We start from the raw sequence: 22,779 nt of genomic DNA on the forward strand, positions 1-22,779 counted from the left end.
ATATAATTATAGAAGAGTACTGGAACTCGTCATCCGCGCCCTTGCTAAAGAGATTTTGAAGTCCTGTTATGTATCCTGACCTTGATCAGAGCTTTAGTTCCAGCCTCCGATGAATCCTTCCTTCCATTTGAAAGAGGGATCTTCTTTTTCCAGCAAATTCCATCGCCGAAAATGGCGACTGCGCAAAAACAATCAGCCAAGCAAGCCTCTCTGCACCAGTCCTCAGTTTGTGCCACGCTACGCTCGTAATCAGACTCTGGCCAGTTTGTATTGGGCATTTCAAGCAAATCGAATTGGTCTGTTTCATGCCTACTTCCGTTACAATTCTGTGGTGCGAAGGCCTGTATGCATCCGTTCATCTCGTTCGTTGAATCTAACAGAGTATATCCAGGTGGGCATTGGCATCGAGGCCTCAGATCATCTCCAAGAGTGCAGTAGCTGTTGAAGCCACAAGCTCCACTGCCAATCTGTTGGGCGATGCTCGTGCATAAATTTTGTGGGACTGGGGCAGAGACCCTCGACCAGCCAATAAGCCGGCCAGAACTTGAATTTGCCGTCTTAGGGTGGATATATTGCCTAAATACCCCGTCGTATTCAAGGATCGCTCTTTGGTAATATCCGCTTGTTGGAACTAGTTCTGCGGTGATGGTGTTGAGTATTGTTCCATTCCTGTCCGTGAGGTAGACCTGACCACTTTGATTGAATATCAACCGGAAGCCCATACGGCCAGCGGTGATGGTGTTGGTGGCCCAGTATGCATCTGAGACTACCAGCGGGGTAGGAGTGGCATAGAGCACGAGATTTCCGTCGGTTTGCAGTGCGAAGAGGAATCTCCCGGTGGAGTAATTCGTTTCGGAATAGCGAGCTTTAACATTAGCCCCAAGATCTAACTGCTGCGTAGGCAATATTGTATCCGTTGGTTGGCTGAACGAATCCCACAAGTTGACGTGGTTCGCGCTTGCTAGGATGAAGTTCCCCGTGTCGAGCATGGCCGCATACGCTAAGCCATTGCCGTTCAGGCCAGAAGACCACAGCTCTCTCTCTCTTGGGTCGGTAAGCACCAGCCCGCCGTTGGCGGTCAACTGGACTTGCGAACCTTCGGGCGCTAGATTATCGCCATTCGCCGACCAGACGATGGTCTTGTCCTCTATCTTCTCGAACCATATAGCCAACAAATGAGCTCCTGTTCCCATTCTCCGGAACCCGAAGGCAAACTCGCCAGACGGCGACAGCCAGGAAGAGTTCTGGTCGTTTGCCGTCGAAAAGGAGCCCAAGGTCAAGTTGCCGCGGATCTGAGCTTCGGCGGAAAGGGGAAGTGGAACGAGTACTAGAAGGATTCCTAGTATAACTGAAGCCATGTTTGATGAAACAGGCGTGCTCCTTGAGTTGAGCTACTTCGGCCTTAAGGATGAAACCAACGTTCTTATAGAGATTCCCTACTTTCCAAGCTACCAGAGTCTCCCTTCTTTTTCTCCACGGCAAGTTTGAACCAAAGTTGTGCACAGCCTTTGCCCATGTCAACACGTATATCTACACTATCTTTGACCAAAAGCAAAACACATATATCTTTCTAGAATAATGACTTTACCATATGGTCTGAAGTTTTATAAAAGCTCCATCTGTAATAAAAGGAAATGATTGATCAAAATATAAGGTGATATTCGTTAATATATTTTATTAATCAACTTTTCTTTTTTTGTATTAATAGACCATTTAGAAGTGTATGATGAGCATCCAATTTTCGCAATTTGGTCTTTCTTTTGTTTTTCGTTATTGAGGCCTTTTTTGCCTTTTTACTTTGTCTCGTTTCTTTTTTCTTAAAGTATCTTATTAGTTCCATTAATATTTTCATCTACATTTAAATAAAAATAATTTATGATAGTATCATTGATATTGATTTTTTCGGATTATAATGTTTTAGCAAATTTGTATTTTCTCTATTTTCTTTGTTTTTCACTTTTTTTTTATAGAAATTAATACTGAAAGAACTTGTCAAATTTAGAATAAGGCGACTCTGCTCCATAAGCTTGCCAGGGACCCGGACACTTTTCGAGGAAGGCACAAATTTGGAAGACTTTGACCGAACGTCGTCGTACAGGAGACTTTATGAGATAAAAGGGATGGAAGAAGATGACCCTTATATCACGTTGGTAAACTCCACTAAGCTAAAAGCAGGCTACTAATTTTGCAAGTAATTTGTTAATTTCAACAGTAAAATTTTGTTTCATCGATACATTATTAAGTTACCGATTTCAATCGTGGAGCTTTTTCTAAATATTGATTAATTAATAAAAATACTTATAAAATTTAAAAAGGAAATGATGCCCTCAACTCATAAAAGAAAATGATATATCGAATTTGTAGTCATTTAAAAAAAAATTAATTGATTCATATATCATTTTTTTCTTTGTAGATATATTTTTCTCCATTTTCTTTATATTTCCACATAAAACAATGGTGAAAAAGCTATTGCCATAAACAAGATGACAATAAACTTTTACCCCTTAAAAGGCATGTGCTTTGCACGCGCTAACAGAATGGAGTAACAATTTTAAAGTTCAGGGGCAAATATATACTATTGCAAAGTTTGAGAGAGATTTGAGTAATTTCTTCGTGATTTTCTTTCCAACAAAAAATTTGCCACTTTATTAGAAATTTACTCTTGTAATTTGTAAGGACTTATGCGGTAACTTACTAATTTCACTGCTACGATTTAGTTTTAAATGGTCAATTTCTAAATAATCGGACAACTTGCCTTCCACTTGAAATTGGTATTACTACCTTGTAAGCGGACCTATATGGTAAGTTATTACTTTATATGAAAGTTATAAATTTCACCACTAAATTTTTGTTTTGAGTAATAAATTTCTAAAAAAGTTAATGACTTATCATTGCATTTATTGATGGTAAATTGCTACCATTGTTAGTGCATTACCACATCAGTTGACTAAGAAGTCCCTAGTTACGTGAAAATTTAGAAAAAGGCGAGTCCGCTTGGGCGGATCCATTAATCTTCGGTCGTGACCCTGAAATTTCCCAAGGAGAAACAGACAAATTTAGAAGACTTTGACCGAAACATCTTTTAGGTCTAGAGGAGGAGATTTTGGGAGTGGAAATTGTTTTTTTTTTTTTTTGACTGAAATACAAAGGACTCGATTCCTGTGGAAATCAAAGCGATCACAGATCACTTCGTGGAAATTGAACGTTTCAATGCTCGTACGTATGTGGAAATTTTGCTGTGGTGTCCCGCATCAAGCGGATCTGATTTTGAACCGTCTAATTTTGACTTTAATCAGATCGCTAATGGACTTCACAAGAAAAAAACAACACTCCTAATCAATCCCCCCGGCGACCCGCGAAACGTACACAGCAGTGCAGCACACCTAACACGACCCCGACAACTGACACGTCAGCACACGCTCGCCACACTGTCCGGTGCTCTCCCTCCATTGTCGTCTTCCGCTGGGAAATATAGAAATGCAGGAGATGGCTACGTCTATCCACGAGAAATCTGCTGCTTTGTTTCGTGCGATGGAGGTTCTCCCCGTGCAGACAATTACCTCATCCTTCTCCTCCTTCCTCGTGCTCTGAAGCACGCCGCTGGATTGTGCTTTGCCCGAGGAGTTAAGCGAGGCGAGGAATGTTCTCGACGTGAGCGGCGTACTCCACGCGATTGTGAACCGTGTCGTTGGGGGTGATCTAATGCTTGCTGCTTAGACTGCAATTGAGTCTTGTGCAGCTTCGAGAGGAATGACTATATTAATGATTGATGGACATAATTCGGCATATATTTTGCAAAAATTTGCATACATCAAATTTGCGTACATTAAATTGCTCCGTTAACTTTGTTAAATTTGGCTATTGAAAAAAATTGATATGTTTTTTTTTTATTGTTGTTCAAAAGGAAATGCATTGATATGGATGTCACGTCAGCCAATTTAGAAGAAAAATATTAGAAGATATTTAAGCTAAATGTTGGATGTTGCAATTAAACTATAATCAGTTGTTTTCGAAACTTTAGAAAAATAAAATTAGGGAAGAAGAAGAAGAAAACTTAAAAAGAAAATCATGCTCCAGAATCGACTCCATCAATTTTTGCATTCAGCTACTTCGTTTCACAGCCATAGCTAGTGCTGATTCTTAAGCTTCCATGGCAACGAGATCTCTATTCTCGCTCAAATCTGCCATTCACTAGAGGTTCACCCCCTCGCGGCCAAACACGGCTTCCTCCTTCGATCTTCTTTGACGATATGGGCTATGATCATTGTCTCAGATCTGTACCAGGGTCATCATTTGTCGTAGATTTAAGCAAGGGTCGCGGCCGTAATTGTCGGAGGAGCTAGTGGCAAGGTCCTTGTTGACAAGTGACGAGGGTGGCTGACTCGTCTCCCACACGCTTACTTTATTTTTATTCTTATTTTCAAAATGCGAAGGTGGTCGCAAGGGTCCCCGATGACTTACCTAAGTCTGGTGTGGGACGTTGGCCCCTCGCTGATGCATGGGTGGCGTGTGTGTTTCCTTTACTGCATCTATGCTATCCTTCGCAGCTTCTCCTATGTTTGATTCTTCTTCTTTTTTTCCAAATTTTTATTTCAATATTTTATTTTTCTAAAATATTAAAACCAATTCTTTTTATTTTTTATTTCATTTATATTTTTTAATATCTAACGTGGCAACCTCATCAAGACATCTTTCTTTAAAAAAATGGTAAAAAAGTCGCATCAACTTTTTCTTAGAACCAAATAGGGCGGAGTTAATGTGGAAATTTGAGTAAACCGATTTGAAAAGTTTTAAAATTTAATTGTACTTTTTTTTTTAAGTTTAAGGATTTGATTACACTTTTATAATAAGTTTTAGGACATGTAATAAACTAATAACATAAAAACATAGAGCATTTAGAGCTTATAGAGGATCAATGGAGTATCAAGTCAATAACTTAATAAAAATATGGTGGGCACCCATCGAAGCGTGGAAAGCTAATTGCTCAACTTTAAACTTTGATTCTATGCTCGGTAAACAAACCAAGTCCGGATACCTCTTAGGACGTCCAGGTAATGAAGATTAGAGATGGATGAACTTGAAAGGAGCTTGGTTTACTCACAAATTGGGCTGGATAGACATGGCTCTTGCTTGGACCCTCACTATTGACATTTAAATTTTTGCCTATTATATATTTCGAAACATTTTCATAAAATTAGGGATTTAATTTGTTAACCCTTAGCAACTAACCGTCATGCTTCTCCCTACATTTCATCGCAGTTAAGGGGATTGTGGTATTTGCTACATCATGGGAGTTCAAATTGGCGAGAAAATTGAAGCCTTCAACATCATTTTCCTCACCTCGTTTTTCCACCTTGGAGATTTTTTTAAGTAACAAGAGACACCTTGTATTTTTACGGTGTTTATGTGCAATAAATCTCTACTTCGCCGCTAGTAAGATTTGAACTCTTTGCGCAGCATGCTGGGGTTGGAATCCCGCTACCGACAGTCCCCTTTGCTAGGCAATCTGTAAATCCATTATAAAACTTTCTAAACCCGTGTTATGCTCTAGCCTTAGCATGGAGTAATCTCCCTTCCTCTTAAACTTTTTATCATATCCGAATAAAATTTTGTTTGCTTCACCTGGTGCATTAAGGGCATTCATCTACTTCTATAAAATTGGCGCAAGCCGACTATTCCAAAGTGAAACAAACAAAAGACGAAGACCTTGACCCAAATATCGTACGTTTTGTTGAATAAAAATGACATTAGAACAATAGCAAACGAGCTGGAAGACCCCATGGCTGACAAAAACAACTATGAAATCGAACTTTCAATTTTCTGATGCAAATCGATGCTAGATTTGGATCTTCTGGGTCTTTCCATTGTCTTGGTAATTTTCGATTTCCTCCAGTTTGGACCCATTGTCCAATGGCATTAACAGTAACTTGCTGAGTGGCTTATACAAGATCTCCAATGATCATTTGGAAAGGTATATGTACGCCTAGAGTATTGTCTTTCTTTTGTCACTTCACGCAATTTCTCAACAGATCAATCGAGAAGAAAGTTCGTTTGATTATTCTTCCAACCACGTGATTTGCGGACTCTGATTTCTTTGATCTATATGAAGTTGGTTGCCAAAAGGAAGTAAAAGTCCCATCTGAGTGAATAGAAAAGCAGCAGACCTTTTGAAATTGGGAGTTCAGGGTAGTGATCCTCGACTTGAGGATCAGCAAGTTTCATATGGTTTCTCACCATTCAAATTTAGCAGATAAGATCTGTTTTGCTTTGATGAGGTTAAAATACTCTTTTACTGAATCCAATGCAATTTTGATGAAGCAAAATGGTTGATGGAAATGCATTGATGGGGTCACATTAGTTTTACCTGCGACATAATGGAATATGATTTAGGAAGAATTCCTAAGAGATTTAAAACAATTTTGCCAACAATTGCCAACATGCTAGTGAATTTCAAACTTTAGGAAGATTTAGCTTATTGAAGCTAGATTTATGTGAACATATTATGACAATGTTTATTCTGGCGTAGGTGCACTTACAGACCATATAGATACTTTTCATTATTACAGACGCCAGTTGTCTAAATAATCAAAATCATATTGAACTAATAAAAGAGCTTGGATCTGGGGGGACTGAGACTTCAACAGCTCCTTCTAGCATCTGAGTGATTTTCTTCATGGTTAGCCTCAAAGCGGGGTCTTCCTGGATGCACCACAGTGCCATCATCACAAATCTTCTCACCATCTTTATGTCGCTTGACACCTCCTCGTTACTCTCCACTAGCACAAGTAGACTCCTGTCATGGTGGCAGTCATGACAAATACACTTTGAGCTTCACTTTAGGCTTCCGGCTCATGGTTCTTTCTGCAGCAGATGAGCTGAAGCAACAAAATGCCAAAGTTGTAAACGTCTACTTTGGCAGAAATAGGCATATTCCTGAACCATTCTGGTGCTAAATAACTACCGGTTCCTCTTACGCCAGTGGTGGTCCATGTTTGGTTTGCCATCAAGAACTTAGCTAATCTGAAGTCTGATATTTTTGCAGTGAGAGAGCCATCAATAAGAATATTTTGCGACTTGATGTTGCAGTGGATTATATAACTGGTGCAATCCTCATGCAAGCAAGAGAGGCCCCTCGCAACACCATAGGCAATTTCTATTCTTTTGCACCAGCTAGGCCTTGAAGAGCCGAAAAGAAAATCTTCCATACTACCGTTGCTCATGAATTCATACACTAGTAATCGGTGTTGACCCTCACGATCGCTGAATCCAAGTAAATGCACTAAGTTCTCGTGGTTAGTTTGGCCAATTGCACTCACTTCTCTTTCAAACTCCTTTTCGCTTTCTCCAGTCCTTGTCGCCAACAATTTTACTGCCACAAAGTTTGTATCCTCGGATCCGAGAACACCTTTGTACATTGTTCCAAAAGCACCCCTACCCAGTTCTTTGAATCCATTTGTTGCTTCTTGAAGCTCATGATAGGTGAAAGTTGGCATGCCTGTGGCTTGGTTGATCTATACTGGTCGTGAAAATTTAGAATCTCTAGATCGGAAGCTTTTATAAGTTAAATAGCTAATGAGGAGTAAAAGCAAGTTCAAAAACAAAGAATTACCCAACAGCACTGGTCCGATGATCACCAGAGTTGAGTTCCTGTTCTTCTTCTGGCCGTTTCCTGGAGATGTCAAAGTTGAATTACCTATCCTGACCTTGATCAGAGCTTTTCCACCCGCACTTGGATCCAACCTACCACTGAAAAGAGGGATCTTCTTTTTCCAGCAATTTCCATCTTGAAAAACAGCGACTGCACAAAAACAATCAGCCAAGCAAGCCTCTCAGCATCGGTCCTCAGTTTGTGATGTGCTAAGTTCGTAATCAGACCGTGGCCAGTCTGTATTGAGCATGTCACGCAAAGAAAACTGGTCCTTTTCAGGCCTACTTCCATCACAACTCTGTGATACGAAGTCCTGTCTGCATCTGTTCATCTCGTTCATCGAATCTAACATAGTATATCTAGGTGCACAGTGGCATCGGGGTCTCTAAATCCCATTGGCTCCAAGAGTACAGTAGTGTTGAAGCCACAAGCTCCAGGACCGGTATCTCATGTGATTCTCATGCATATATCTGAAGGGAGAGGGGAAGAGACCGTCGGCCAGCCCATTGCCCAACCGGAACTCAAATTTGCCGTCTTGGGGTGGACATACTGCCCGAAGACCCCGCCATATTCAAGGATTGCTCTTTGCTAAAATCCACCAGGGGAGGGTGTCTGAGTTGACGATATTGAGTACCGTTCCATTCCTAGCCGTGACGTCATAGACCTGACCACTTTGATTGAATATCAAACTGGTAGCCAGTACCCACGGCGTCGCTAATCCAGTAAGCATCTGAGATGACCGCCTCGGTTGGAGTATGAAGTGAAATCTCCCAGTGGAGTAATTCATTTCAGAGTAGCGAGCTTTAACTTTAGTCCCGAGATCTAACTGTTGCGTAGGCAGTATCGTATCGGTCAGTTGGCTGAACGTTCCCCACCAGTCGACGTTATTCTGGCTCATTAGGACGAAGTTCCCCGTGCCGAGCATGGCTGCATATGCTGCCCCAACGACCGCCGTGGACAACACCTCACTCCCTTCTGGGTCCACAACCACCAGTTGGCCGTCGGCAGTCAACTGGACTTTCGAACCTTCGGGTGCTAGATTATCCCCGTTAGTCGACCAGACTACGGTTTTGTCCTCTGTCTTCTCAAACCATATTGGCCACACATGAGCTCCTCTTCCCATTTCCCGGTACCCGAAGGCGAATTCGCCCGACGGGGACAGCCAGGAAGAGGTCCTGTCATTCGCTATTAACGAGGAGCCCAAGGTTACGTTGCCGGGGGTCTGAGCTTTCACAGAAAGCGGAAGCGGAACAAGTAGTAGGAGGATTCCAACTACTACTGAAGCCATGTCAGCGGAAGTTTGTGTGCTCCTTGAGTGGAGCTACTTCGGCCTTTAAATTGAAACTGGGGTTCACCATAGAATTACTCCACTAGATTTCATACTTACTATCATGAAAGCAAGCATCAATTAGTAAGTTACCAATTTTACTTGTGTATAATACCTTCATTGGTGGAGCTTTACAAAAAGTCTATTCAATATAGAGAAAATGCCTCAATAACAGAATATGTAAAAAAAATTGCTCATTAAGTATATTTGAAGGGTTAATTAATGAATATATTTATGAAATTTAAAAAGGAAAGGGTTCATCGAATCTACAATAAATTTTTTAAATATAATTGATTGATCAATCATTTTTTTTTGTGTTAATAAACCAGTAAAAAAACACATGATGCGTAGTCAGCTTCATAATTTGACCTTCTTGTTATTGAGTTTTTCCTTTTTACTAATTTGTGTTTTTTTCCCTTAGAATATCTTATTATTTTTATTAATATATTTATCAAAATTTAAATTTATTTTTCTGATATAATTTCTTCATTATATTTATTTATCCATTGTGGTGAAAAAAAAAAATATGAAGAGGAATGGTTACATTAAGAAAGAATCAACATAATTCTAAAACTTTTTAAAAATGGAGCAATTAAGTCTCTCCTTCCAATATGGCTGACGGAAAAAACTAATATGTTTTTTTTTTTTTTTCAAAGAGAGAGGGGTTGATGTGGTTGGCACATCATCCATTTTAGGAAAAAAAAAAAAAAATACTATTAAGAGATATTAAAAGCCAACTGTTCTATGTTGCAATTAATTAATAAATTACTATTTCCAAAATTTAAGAGATATAAAATTCTGAAAAAAGAAGAAGAAGAAACACCGAAAAAAAAGAGAGAGAAGATTTTCGAGAAGCGAATTTGCCTCCATCAATTTTTGCATTTGGCTACTTCATTTTTGCGGCCATAACTAATGGTGGTTCTCAAGCTCCATGGCAACCAGATCTCTATTCCTCACCCAAATCCGCTAGTCATCAGAGGTCCCCTGCCTTGCGGTCGAGCACCACTACCTTCTTCTTCTTCTTCTTCTTTGATGTCTCGGGCTGTGACCATCATCACCTCATATCTAGGTGAGAGTTGCCCTTTGGTTGTAGATCTGAGTAAGGGTCGTGGCCATCATTGTCGGACGAGAGAGGGTAGTTAGTGGCAAGGTGCTTATCGACAAGTGCCGAGGGCTGCCACCGTGCCTATCCTCACGCGCTCTTACTTTATTTTTTTCTTCAGTATGTAAAGGTGGTAGCGAGGGCCACACTAGCTTCACCAAAGTCTAGCGGGGGTCGCCGGCCCTCGCCAATGTGTGGTGCCTGCCAAGCTGCCTCCGCCTAAATTGGAACTACCACCGTCCTTCTCAGCTTCTCTTATTTTTATTCTTCCTCTTTTCATCCTGTTTTTTCATATTTTAATTTTTTAAATCTTAAAATCAAATCTTCCATTAATTTTTTTGTTCTAAAATGGTCAACGTGGCACCCTCATCAGCACCTCTTCCTTCGAAAAATGAGGCAAATTGAACAGGACCGATACAGCAACTTGATTGAAATAATTTGATAAATATTAAGACTTGATTGCACTTTTCGAATGTTTCAAGCTCAACCACGTTTCCAATAACTTCTAGAACTTATGGTGCACTTATCTTATAAAAATATAAAGCATTTAGAGATTATAGATGAAGGGCAACAACTTCAAAAAAAAAAAATCTTACAGACGCGCGTTGAAGCGAGGCAAGGCAACATACTCGACTTTAAACTTCGATTCAGTGCTCTGCATGTGATAAACAGACCACAACCGAATGTCTTTTAGGACATCAAGGTGATGAAGATAAGAGATGGATGGATTTCAACGGAGCTTGATTTACTAACACTAGATAGACATGGTTTTTGCTTAGGGACCAGCTATTGACGCCTAAAATTAGGGATTTAATCTGTTGATCCCTAGCAATATATATATTGTGATTTTTGCTACATCATGGGAGATTCAACTTGCCAAGAACATTGAAGCCTTTGACATTGATGTAGAAGCATTTGGCTTTGTCAATTGATTCAAGATGAAGATGTCATTTATGCAAGAGAGTTGTCGATTAGGTGCACAAGTTGTCGATTTCATGGTTGCCAATTGGCTACCGAACATTGATACTCAATTTTTTTGTCAATCCGAGACTACTAAAAGACTATCTAAAAATTGAAGGTTGTTCTAGACAATTTCCTATGTTGTTTGGTGATCTATGAAGAAGACTATTGGACTACCCAAGGAGATGAATGAATTTAGAATCTATTTGAATTACTTTGCGTCTAGCCAAGTGTCATTAGTAAGTCTTAAGCGTGTTGTAGGTTGCAAAGAGTCAAAGCTCATGTCTCTAGATGTTGTAATGCATTTTCTAGTTTCTAGGTCTTTATTATGTTTTCTAGTTTCCATGACATTAATGTTAGGAAGTTTCCATGTCTTCAATGTTTAGTCTATATCCTAGGTAATAATCCCTTTTATAATGAGGCGAATTCTAAAATATAAGAAGATGAATTTTGAGTAAATGAATACTTGACATTTTCCTCTAGGAGAATATCTTTTGAGAGTAAATTATTCTTGGTTTTTATATCCTTGGAAGGTGGATTTTTCCTAGGTGGTGAGCCAAAAAAGCATTGTATTCTTGGCTGGTGGTTTTTCTATAGGCCTTGGTGGTCAGCTTCTTCAATCCCAAAGTCTTGTATCATTGGCTAGTGATTTCTATAGGCATTGGTCGTGAGCTTTGTTTATCTCCATCTTGATCCTCAGTTGGCAGCACGTCCTGTACACCTTGGTTCCGATAGTCTTCTATCATTGATTTTGCAATTACCCATCAACATTCATCCCCCATATACTCACTCATCTTCAATAATCACTCAAAACAACACTCGTCCATCCCGCAACCGCATCAAGTTGGTATCAAAGCTGACGATTGAGCTCATTTTGAGTGATTTCTTCCATTACGTATCTTGCATCTTTTCTCATATTTACATTCAAAAAAATATAATAGAAAGAAAGAAATGTCTGGCCATCATCAACGTAGACCAAACATTGAATCTCCTATAGCATGAGAAAGAAGCCTACGAGATGTAGAAGTAAGAGATTTAAGGAGGCAAGCGCAATAACCACAAGAGGGTTTACTATGCTTCAAACTTCGACAAATGGAGAGAGACATCAACCTCATAGAGAAATGACTAAAGGGTGGCAAGAGATTTTTGGCTAAGTCTTCAACTAAAGGTATGTATTTCTTCAAATGTATTTCTTCGAACCAAGTCGAGAATTTTTCAAAACAAGAGAAAGAAATCGAAAAACCCTGGGAGATTGTTAAAGAGCTCCCAAAAGAAATGGATGGTGAAGAAGATAGCAAGTTCTTCAAGTGTTACGAATATGGGCATCTACAAGTGGATTGTCCTAAACGGAAGGTTATCACCATTGAGGAAATTGAGAAGATTGACTTGGAACTTCAAGAGACTCAACAAGATTCATACCATGAGAGTCCAAATCAAATGAGCAAGACCAGATCATAGAACAAAGTAAAGAAGGAGAGATATTGGTCATCTACATTTTATATGCCTCAAAGCATTCTCTCTCAAAGTGCTAATCAATTGTCAAAATATATTTGACATATTTTCAACTTTTCAGCATGGTTTGAATAAATTTGTTCGTATGAAGCTAATGTATTATCTAGTTCGTTGGAGAGGCCGTCCTAGAAATGAAGCAATGACAAAATTGAGGACAAATCTTCAATAACCTAGGGAGATTGATGTGGGAAAATTGAGCTTCATCGATTGATTCAAGTAGAAGATGTCGATTATGCAGAAAAGTTGTTGCTTCAATGGACAAGTTGCCTATTTCATAGTTGTTGATCGGGTATCAAGACATCGATACGCAAGTTTATTGTCAATCCAAAACTACTCATAGACTATCTAACAATCGAACGCTGTTCTGGACAATTTCCTTTGTTGTTTGGTGATCTTCAAAGATGTCCATTAGACTGCCCAAGGAGACGAACGAATTTAGAGTCTATTTTAATTACTTTGCATCTAATCAAGTGTCATTAGGGAGTCTTAAGTGTGTTGTAATTTTCAAAGAGTCAAAGTTCAAGTTTCTAGATGTTTTAATGCATTGTCTAGTTCCTAGGTCATTATTGTGCTTTTCTAATTCCTATATCTTTAATTAATTAGATAGTTTCTTGTGTTTAATGGTTAGTCTATTCCTATGTAATTATCCTCTATTTAATAAGACGAATTCTTTAATGTAAGACAGTGAATTTGGAGTATATGAATTATTGAGATTTTCCTTTTTATGAGCGAATGTCTTTAGAGAGTGAATTTGTCACGCCTCGATCCCCCAAGCGCATGCCCATCCCGGCTTGGTCGATTAAATAGTGATATCCCAGACGCATCGTGACCCATTCATTTTAATGCACATGCAAAAGCAGATAAATAATCCCAGACAACAATTCAATGAGATAGAAAAGTAGGGCCATATTTTGAAAACCAACACTACAACACACTTATATATATAACAAACCGAGTCATAGATATACAATACAAACCACTCTAATCACAAGTTTACAAAACATGGGGCTTTTAACAACTACGGGTCCTCATCCTCCTCGTCATCTCCCTTCACACTCCAATTGGAGCCTTCAGCAGAATGCACCGGGGACTCTGGTTCTTCAAGATTCGGGTCTACCGCGTCTATGACCGAACCTCCAGAGGGATCTATAGTACCCTTCCCATAAGCCACCTCTAGAACATACAGAGATATCTCAGACTTCGATATGGGGCCCTCTCTTTGACCATCCTGAGCCTGGTGGTACCATGATCTGTATCGGTGTGGCACCTTGTGTGTCACGCCCCAAACCCCAAGCGCGTGCCTATCCCTATCTAGTCGATAAAATTCTGCGACTTCCCAGGACTAGTTGCCGACCCTTTTTGTTTTATTGCACATGCGGAAGCGGATTCTAAATCCCCTGACAATAATCATCTCAAGATAAAAAAAAAAAAAAAAACAGGATAATATATTCATAAACAAACATGCTTTTATATATACATTGAGTCATGTACAAAAGTCTATGGCCAAAAGACTACAAAAGACTAGCCTTCCAAAAGAAGCAATCCTAACTGACCTACACTTCCGATCACCTCCTCTCAGCTCCAGGTCCTCCACTCGACGACCCTGAAAATGTTGTCCCACAAGAGGGTGAGATATAATCTTAGTGAGTCTAAGCTCTAAACCCCAATTAGGAGGGAAATACGCCCAAAAGTGTCATAATCACACAATCAAGGAGACTTACTCGTCTCGCATCCACCCCGCAGTCGGTACAATTTATATCACAAACAACATGAGAGCATGAGCAACAAATAAGTTCCAATAACTGAAACGCCACACTCAATTAATCATGCATTCCTAGTTTTGATCTTGGCATATAGCACGGTATACTCCCCCATTGAGCACGGCACGTCTCTTTATCAGACGGCTTTCCCGAAGGAGCATAGGGTCCAGAATCTAATGCGACTAGCTTCGCGTTGTTCAGGGGGTATCCCGAATAGGGATAACGTCCAACTTAACAGCCCGGGACAATTTCTCTTAACCATCACACAATCACTCAAATATGGTCCAGGGCACCGTGCATTACACTCAAGTGCTTCAATTAAAATGGTGAGCCTGGCCTTTTTCTTCGTATTAGAAATTCACATGAAATTACTCGTGTGTGGGTACACGGTCAACTTGACCCAGAAAATTGATATCCTTCATTTTTGAAATCCCACTATTTCATATAATACTAAAAACTATTTTCGGTCTCAAAACCCGACACTTGGGAATTTCTGAATAAATATTGAAAATTCACAATTTTTGGAATTAAATATCAACAATCCAATCAGCACTCAATTTGCATAATTTAAAACTCAATAGTAGAATTTAATCACACCATTGCGTCGCATGAAATTCCGGCCACCGGCTATCCGGCCTAACTTTCGGAAAAATAATTAATAAATCATTAATTTCGAAAATTAATAGAATAAATCAATTCAATTTCTAAAAATACTAACCTAGGCCAAAGTTATTAAATTAATTACCAATATGGACCCGGAAAATTCCCGAACCCTTCTAGATAAACAGTATAATTTATTTAGGCCTTAGCTAAACCATGCTAACCACCTAACATGCTCGATTAAATAATTAAATTTCTAATTTAATCTAACTAACTACCTAATTCCTAATTAAATAAATCTAAACACCCCTTAGACGTCATTAGCCTACTAAGCAGAGTTTAGAGTATAAACTCACCGGTTAAGTGTGGAAATCGGTTCACTGCGACGACGGCGTGACGGTGACCAAAATCTGAATTTTCGACGGCGTCGACGAACACTTGGACCGAGCCTAAAATGGGCCCAACAAATCTCAGCCCAACCTGAGATTTTCTTTTGAATTGGACCGGGCCTGAAGCGGGCTAACTTCGCGGGCTTAGGTTGCTGAACTGGGCTTGGCTTCATGGGTTTCGAATGGGCTGAGCTTGATGGACTTTGCTGGGCTAAATTCTTGGGCTAAAACTTACGGTCACAGCTGGGCTTGAAGATGAATTCGTGGGCCTGCGGCCATGGGCTAGAGACTCGAAGCCCACGACAGAATTCATGGAGATGCCGGACTCCGCCGTTGGCGTGTGGACGACGCTGGGCAGAGCTTCTTCGGTTGATGCTTGCTAAGCTTCGCTAGCAGCTGGAGAAGACCGAAGCTGCTGGAGGTGGACCAAACATTGGGCCGAGCTGCTACAAACCGAAGCTGCAACGGAGGAGATGGCGAGACACGGATGAAGATGCTGGACGAGGAAGCAATCAACGTTCGTGGCTCCTTGCTGGGCTTGACTCAGTGCCGTTGAACAAGAGGTCGTGTGGATGGAGTTCGGTGGAAGCGGTAGAGACTGGGGGAAATGAAATGGGCGGTGGCAGGGGTTGTCTTCGATGAGTTGGCAGCTTGAGATGGAGCACGATCGTTGGCAGCAAGCGGCTAGGTCTCTTCGGTGGTCAACTAAGGAGAAGGGGAAGTTCTTTTGTTGACCGAAGGAGTTGGCTTATGGACAAGTGTCCATGGGTGAAGGGAAGAGGAAGAAATTTTGGTGAGTGGAGATGGACGCAGGAGCAGCTTCGAAGGAAAATAAAAAGGGGAATGAAAGGCAAAGTAAAAGAAAACGTGAGCATGAGAGGTCGAGAGAGAGAGAGAAGTGCACGAAGATGGAGGTGGAGTGGGCAACGCCAGCTTGCCCGAGAAGATTTTTGCAAAAAAAGAAAGGAAATAGTCAACAACCCTTAGCCACTCCATTAATGGCTTGTCCCCTAATACTTTCCAACCAAATTTCCCTCAAATAACCCCAATTAAAGTCCCAATTTTTCAGCCTTATGTCCAATTTCGAATTTTACTATATTAAATTCAATTTCCTTACTGAATTTCCCAAATTAAGGTTCAATTTCGCTGAAGAAAAATCCCAAACAATTTTTTGCAAGTCCCTGACATTCAAAGGCTTGGCTCGAAAGTCCAAATCCCCTTAAATTTGGCCCGTACGAATTTTTGTTAATTTTTCCGCGACGTCCGAACGATTTTCCGTAAAATACCGGAATCTCTAAAAAAATCTTCGGAGGATGAGCCGACGTTCCTAAAATAGCTCGTGACACCACAGAACTTTCAATTTCCGAAATCGGGTTCAAATTCACGGTTAATTTCACTCCGATGCGCTTTTAGCGTGACTTAGCCTATTGAGTAACTTTTAGAAATTTTTAGTGCAAATGACCCGTGATCGATTTATCTCAAGTCACAATGTACATCCCCGACACATTGGCGACCCTCGGTTGTTGTGAAAATCTCGAGATTTCAATTACGGACACGGGTACCTAAACGACGAGTAAAATCAACTTAGTGCCGATTGATGAGAATTTTGCAATCAAGTGGAATCACCCACAATTTGATGACATATCTCAGTCGAATCGACCTATTTTTGATCTCGATCGATCTCTGACGATGCCGTAATGACCCTTGCAGACCAACACGGTTAAGCAGTCGATTCCTAGTCGAATTCTCAAGTCTAATTGCATTTAGATTCCGTAATTGTTTCCCCAGATAGTCCAATTATGTCGTAAGTGATCAGCTCAGAGAATAACACTATTGACGCGTCGATGAAAGACCCGATTTATTCAATTGAAATCAGATTTGAAAAATCAGGATGTCACATTGTGAGTGAGATCCGCATCAACCTAGACTATGGACCTTACTAGCTCATAGTTCCAACCCTAGGGCCCTCATGCAACGAAATATAAGATGTATGCTCTGTAATCTTCTTACATTGTCCAAAAAATTCATGAGCTGCCATCTATAGACCTGAAATGTTATCCCATAACAGGGTAAGACAACGTCTCAGCGAGTTGAACCCCCTAAGACCTGACTAGGAAGAAAATATGCTCTAAGGCTGTTTAAGCACAAACACAAGTTAGAGGACTTACCTTAGCCTCAGTCTCTTTCTCGCAAGCAAGTACAATTCTACTAACTAGTTCAATCATTTCAACTAATCAAATCATCCAATCGATCAAATCTTCGATCAATCGACTTGGTCGATTCCATGTCAACGAGATCATTCCTCGGTCATCTCAATCAATACTATTTATAAAGTCTGATCATAATCAGGACTGCTCATTCTAAGCTGATAGTAGATAGTATAGCTCACCAGAAGCTGCCTCAATACTGATATAGTATACTAAATATGCTTGCTAGAAGTTGCCTCAGATACTAATATAGTATACTAAATATGCTCGCTAGAAGTTGCCTCAATATCGATATAGTATACTAAATATGCTCGCTAGAAGTTGCCTCAATATCGATATAGTATACTAAATATGCTCGCCAGAAGCTGCCTCAATACCGATATAGTATACTAAATATACTCGCCAAAAGCTGCCTCATATACCGATATAGTATACTATTCGAATTACCCTTTTTATCCTTCTCGATAAAAATAATCGTGTGTGTGTACATAGTCGGCCTTAGCTAAAGATACAATATTTTCACATTTAAAAATCAAACTAAGTTCAACAGTCCACAAATCCATTTTTAGCGCCATAAACCGAGGCCCGGTGATTTTCCAGTTAATTACAGAAATAAAATAAATTTAGGAATAAATTTCTAAAATACAAATCATACAAAAATCTGCACAAATTAGAACTCAATTAAATAAATGGATCACACCACCGCAATCAGCATAAAATTCCGGCCAGGATATCCACAGTCTAATTTCTGAAAATAAATAAATAATAAATAATTATGGAAATTAATTATTAAATGCAAATAAATAGAACTTAGGCTTGTAAAACCTAATTAAAAGCTGAGACGAGCTTGGAAAATTTTCGAACTACTTTAGATAAATACTAAAACTTGTCTAAGCTCTAACTACACTACTCTAACCACCTAACATGCAATAACAATTAATTAAATTGCTAATCTAATATAACTATCCACCTAATCCATGTTTAGTCTAAATTAAACAACCCTTAAGCGTCATTAACCTACTAAGCAGGGATTAGTGAGTTAAACTTACTTGATTAATGATCCGGTCGGATCAAATCGACGGGAATGCGACGAAGGGCAAGAAACTCCAAAGTAGGCTTGCCAACTAGGGTCGGGAACACCTCCAAAACAGGCCAAACAACGGCCTAGAGACCCACTTAGCTTGGTCTCTGTTCAGTGCTGGTCGAAGCTGCTTCGGTGGTTGGTTGAGGCCGAAACAGCCAAGGAAGACTGGCAAGGGCTGTAGCGGGCTTCACGGTGACATGCAGGCGGCGAAACGACTCCGGCAGCAGTGGGGCAAGCTCAAACAGCTTCGGGGACTTCCTAGGATCGCAGATGAGGCAGAAAGGAGGCGGCTGGAGTGACGGCGGCTCGCGGTGAGCAGGCGAGGCATGTGACGGCGGCGACGGCGTGTGGTGGTGACTCGGCGACTGGGTGGGGCTGCGCTTGACAATTCTAGTTTGCTCAAACTCCGAACAAAGACAGAAAAGAGGATGGAGAGTGCTCGATGGAAACGGGGAGGAGAGGAGGACAAGTTTGGGCTGGTGGGATCGGTTTTGGTCTTCACTTATCCTCCTTGCCTGGGCTTGGACTGCACAGTCCAAAACCAGACAAAACACCCCTTCTAGAAGCATTTGAGGTGGTCCAAAGGTTGGGTCCATGGGGCACATGAATTTGTACACATTTTTCCTCAATTGGACTTCAATCACATCCGACTTAGCTTAATTCGGCTCCCAAAAATTTCAATATTGAGTCCTCCATCAAATTGGTATTTTTCCTCACCAATTGATCCCACTAGCATCCAAATTCCACAATAAAAAACGATCATATGAATTTTTCTGGACTAAAACAGTCCTACCTCGACTTTTTCCCAAAAATCCTGATTTGCAGAAAAATCTTTGGAAGGCGAGTCAACGTTCCTAAAATGACTTGTGACATGACAGAACTAAATCATATTCAAATTCGCGGTTAGTTTTGATTTGGCGCATTTTTAGCGTGACCTAGGCTATCGGGTAGTTTTTAGAAATTTTTAGTGCAAATGACCCGTGGTCGATTTTTTCAAGCCACAATGAATCTCTTCGACATATTGGCGACTCTCGATTGTCGTGAAAATCTCGAGGATTCAAATACGGATTAGGTACCAAAACGATAGAAAAATCCATCTAGTGCCGGTCGATGATAATTTTATAATTAGTGGAATCACCCACGTTTAGCCACACATCTCAAATAACCGATCTATCTCTGATTTTTAATCAATCTTATTGTTCCGAAATGATCTCTACAGATGAGCACAGTCGAGTAGTCGATTTTTGGTCAAATCCTCAAGTCTATTGCATTAAAATATCTTAATGACTTTCCCAGATAGCCTAGTTATCTCACGAGTGATCGGCTCTGAGAATAGTACTTTAGGCGAGTCGATGAAATGCTCGATTTAATTTAATTAAAACAGCATTGAAAATTCGGGATGTCATAGAATTACTCCTAGTTTTTGTATCCTTTGAAGGTGGATTCTTCCTTGGTGGTGAACCAAAGAAGTACTGTACCTTTGGCTGGTGGTTTTCACAAAGGCCTTGTTGATGAGCTTTTTCGATCTCGAAGTCGTGTATCCTGGGCTGGTAATATTTGTAGGCCTTAGTGGTGAGCTTCGTTTATCTGGATCTTAATCCTCGGCTGGTGGCACATCCTATACGCCTTGGTTCCAATCTTATTCCATCCCTCATTTCACAATTACCCATCAACATTCATTCCCATACACGCACTCCATCATCGATTATCACCAAAACAACTCTCACGCATCCCGTCACTACATTAGATATCATTTTTACTAATACATCATTAACATAGTGGTTAGCAAATATTCACCTTGGGGATTATTTTTATTTCTAAGTAGCATCATAAATAATCCTAAGGAGAGTGAACCAAGTCGATGCTCTTAAATTGAGCATCCATTGGACATGGAGGAAAGTATATGCATTGAATGGAATGGCCTCATGCATGCATGCGAAGGGAACAAGCTCATAATTGTCTAGTAGATTTCTGCTTCGCGGCTGCATGAACGGGGCAAGTAATCTACTTCTATGAAATTGTTGCAAGCAGACTTTTTCCAAAGTGAAATAACCGAAAGACAGAAGGCCCTTGACCAAAATATCCTCCGTCCCATCGAATTGAGAATATGGCATGGAAAAGATAGCGAAGGCGTTAACAGACGCCATAGTTGACTAAGACAAACATGTAATCGAACCCATTAAGCTGCTGGTGTAGATCCATCGTTAGATTTAAATCTCCGAGGTCTTTCCATTGTCTCGTCTCGGTGTATTTTCCAGTTCTGTCCTGTTTGGACCCGTTATGGAATGGCTTTGACCGTAGCTCGCTACTTTGTTTATACAAGATCTCCAATGATCATTTGGAAAGGAATACGGAATACGGATTGCTTAGAAAAATTGTCTACCGTGTGTTGCTTCTCCCTAATTCTCAATAGATGCATCGAGAAGAAAGATCATTTGATTATGCTTCCAACTACGTGATTTGCAGACTGGGATTTCTTTGGTCTTGAAGAAGTTGGTTGCCAAGATGAAGTGAGTGTCCATTCTGTATGAATAAAAAAGCAGCAGAATTGTTGAAATTGGGATTCCAGATCACCGATCCACGACCAGAGGATTCGCAAGTTTCATATTCTTCTCATCATCTAATTTAGCAGATAAGGTCTGTTTTGCTTGATCAAGTTAAAATACTCTTCCGCTGTGTCAAATGCAATTTTGGTGAAGCAAAATCGTCGATGAAAATGCTTTGATGGAGCCTCATTAGTTTTTACCGTGACATGTGGATATGATCCACATATAATTCCTAAGTTATTCAACATAATAATGCCCGTGACTTCAAATTTTTTCGATTCTCCATTATTTGATATATAATTACTTGGTCACTCAACCATCGTAGTTTCTCAATTAATGCATGCGGCCTCACATGCAATCCCTTTTGTGACGATCGTCAAGCAGGATCTACGCGAAGACATTTAGAAAATGTTTGATCCGGCGTAATGGCACTTACAGACAATGCGAGTACTTTTCATGATTACTGTGACAACAGTTTTCTTAATAAGCAAAATCATACCGAACTGATAAGAGAGCTTGAAACTGAGGTACTGGGACTTCAACAACTCCTTCCAACATCCGAGTGATTTTCTTCATGGTTGGCCTCAAAGACGGGTCTTCCTGGATGCACCACAATGCTGTCATTACAAATCTTCCCACCCTCTTTATGTCACTCGATGCCTCCTCATCGCTCTCCACTAGCGTAAGTACGCTCCCATCATGGTAACAATCATATGCCCAGTCAACCAGCACAATTTGAGCTTCAATTTTTGATTCCGGCTTGTAGTTCTTTCTGCAGCAGATGAGCTCTACCAACAAAATGCCGAAGCTGTAAACGTCTACCTTGCTTGAAATAGGCATATTCCGGAACCATTCTGGCGCTAAATAACCTCTGGTTCCTCTTACTCCAGTGGTGGTTCGTGTTTGGTTTGCCATCAAGAGCTTAGCTAACCCAAAGTCTGATATTTTTGCTGTAAGAAAGCCATCAAGAAGAATATTTTGCGGCTTGATGTCACAGTGGATTATATGCCTGGTGCAATCATCGTGCAAGTAAGAGAGGCCTCGTGCAACATCGCAGGCAATTTCTATTCTTCTCGTACCAGCTGGGCCTTGAAGCGCCAAATAGAAATCTGCCAAAGTGCCATTGCTCATGAGCTCATACACCAGTAAGCTCGGTGTTGACCTTCATTGGTATCCAAGCAATTGCACTAAGTTCTTGTGGTTAGTTTGGCCAATTGCACTCACTTCTCTTTCAAACTCCTTTTCGCTTTCTCCAGTCCTTGTTGCCAGCAATTTTACTGCCACAAAGTTTGTATACTCAGATCTGAGAACACCTTTGTACACCGTTCCAAAAGCACCCCTACCTAGTTCTTCTTTGAATTGATCCGTTGCTTCTTGAAGCTCCTGATAAGTGAAAGTCTGCGTGCCTGTGGCTTGGTTGATCTGGACTGGTCGTGACAACTTAGAATCCCTAGATCGGAAGCTTCTATAAATTAAATAGGTAATGAGGAGTAGAAGCAAGTTCACAAACACAGAGGTACTCAACAGCACCGATCCGATGATAATCAGAGTGGAATTCTTGTTTCCATTTCCCATAGAATTTGAAGTCGAGTTATTTATCCTGACCTTGATCAGAGCTTTTCCAACCTCATTGGGATCCATCCT

At 40.4% G+C, this 22,779-nt stretch overlaps 3 protein-coding genes across 3 annotated transcripts; all 3 read right to left on the reverse strand.

The window, feature by feature from the left end:
- Window positions 1–44: 44 nt before the first annotated feature.
- Window positions 45–1,358, reverse strand: LOC104440541 (G-type lectin S-receptor-like serine/threonine-protein kinase LECRK3). The gene has a single exon (XM_018871747.2). The coding sequence runs from the start codon at window positions 1,356–1,358 to the stop codon at window positions 45–47; it is 1,314 nt and encodes a 437-aa protein (XP_018727292.2).
- A 5,478-nt stretch (window positions 1,359–6,836) lies between these two features.
- On the reverse strand, window positions 6,837–8,936 carry LOC104440542 (G-type lectin S-receptor-like serine/threonine-protein kinase LECRK3). The gene is made up of 4 exons (XM_039309965.1): window positions 8,283–8,936; window positions 8,164–8,236; window positions 7,610–7,798; window positions 6,837–7,495 (listed from the first exon to the last, which is right to left on the reverse strand). Exons 1-4 carry the CDS (start codon window positions 8,934–8,936, stop codon window positions 6,837–6,839), a joined length of 1,575 nt encoding a protein of 524 aa, XP_039165899.1.
- Window positions 8,937–13,567: 4,631 nt separating this feature from the next.
- LOC120292086 (G-type lectin S-receptor-like serine/threonine-protein kinase LECRK1) lies at window positions 13,568–22,266 on the reverse strand. Its single transcript, XM_039309966.1, has 2 exons — window positions 21,635–22,266; window positions 13,568–13,799 (listed from the first exon to the last, which is right to left on the reverse strand). Exons 1-2 carry the CDS (start codon window positions 22,264–22,266, stop codon window positions 13,568–13,570), a joined length of 864 nt encoding a protein of 287 aa, XP_039165900.1.
- Window positions 22,267–22,779: the final 513 nt, after the last annotated feature.

This window comes from Eucalyptus grandis, chromosome 3 (assembly GCF_016545825.1).
Source record: "Eucalyptus grandis isolate ANBG69807.140 chromosome 3, ASM1654582v1, whole genome shotgun sequence".
NCBI classification, from domain to species: Eukaryota; Viridiplantae; Streptophyta; class Magnoliopsida; order Myrtales; family Myrtaceae; genus Eucalyptus; species Eucalyptus grandis.

Excerpts from the sequence above, each read along its gene's own strand:
- LOC104440541 (XM_018871747.2), bottom strand. The coding sequence starts at position 1,358 with ATGGCTTCAGTTATACTAGGAATCCTTCTAGTACTCGTTCCACTTCCC.
- LOC104440542 (XM_039309965.1), bottom strand. The coding sequence starts at position 8,936 with ATGGCTTCAGTAGTAGTTGGAATCCTCCTACTACTTGTTCCGCTTCCG. Across the intron at positions 8,237-8,282 it reads TCACGGCTAGGAATGGAACG|CAAAGAGCAATCCTTGAATA; the intron begins GTACTCAATATC and ends GGTGGATTTTAG. Across the intron at positions 7,496-7,609 it reads CATCGGACCAGTGCTGTTGG|GCATGCCAACTTTCACCTAT; the intron begins GTAATTCTTTGT and ends ACCAAGCCACAG.
- LOC120292086 (XM_039309966.1), bottom strand. The coding sequence starts at position 22,266 with ATGAGCAATGGCACTTTGGCAGATTTCTATTTGGCGCTTCAAGGCCCA. Across the intron at positions 13,800-21,634 it reads CAAGCTCTCTTATCAGTTCG|ATCATGGTACCACCAGGCTC; the intron begins GTATGATTTTGC and ends ACACCGATACAG.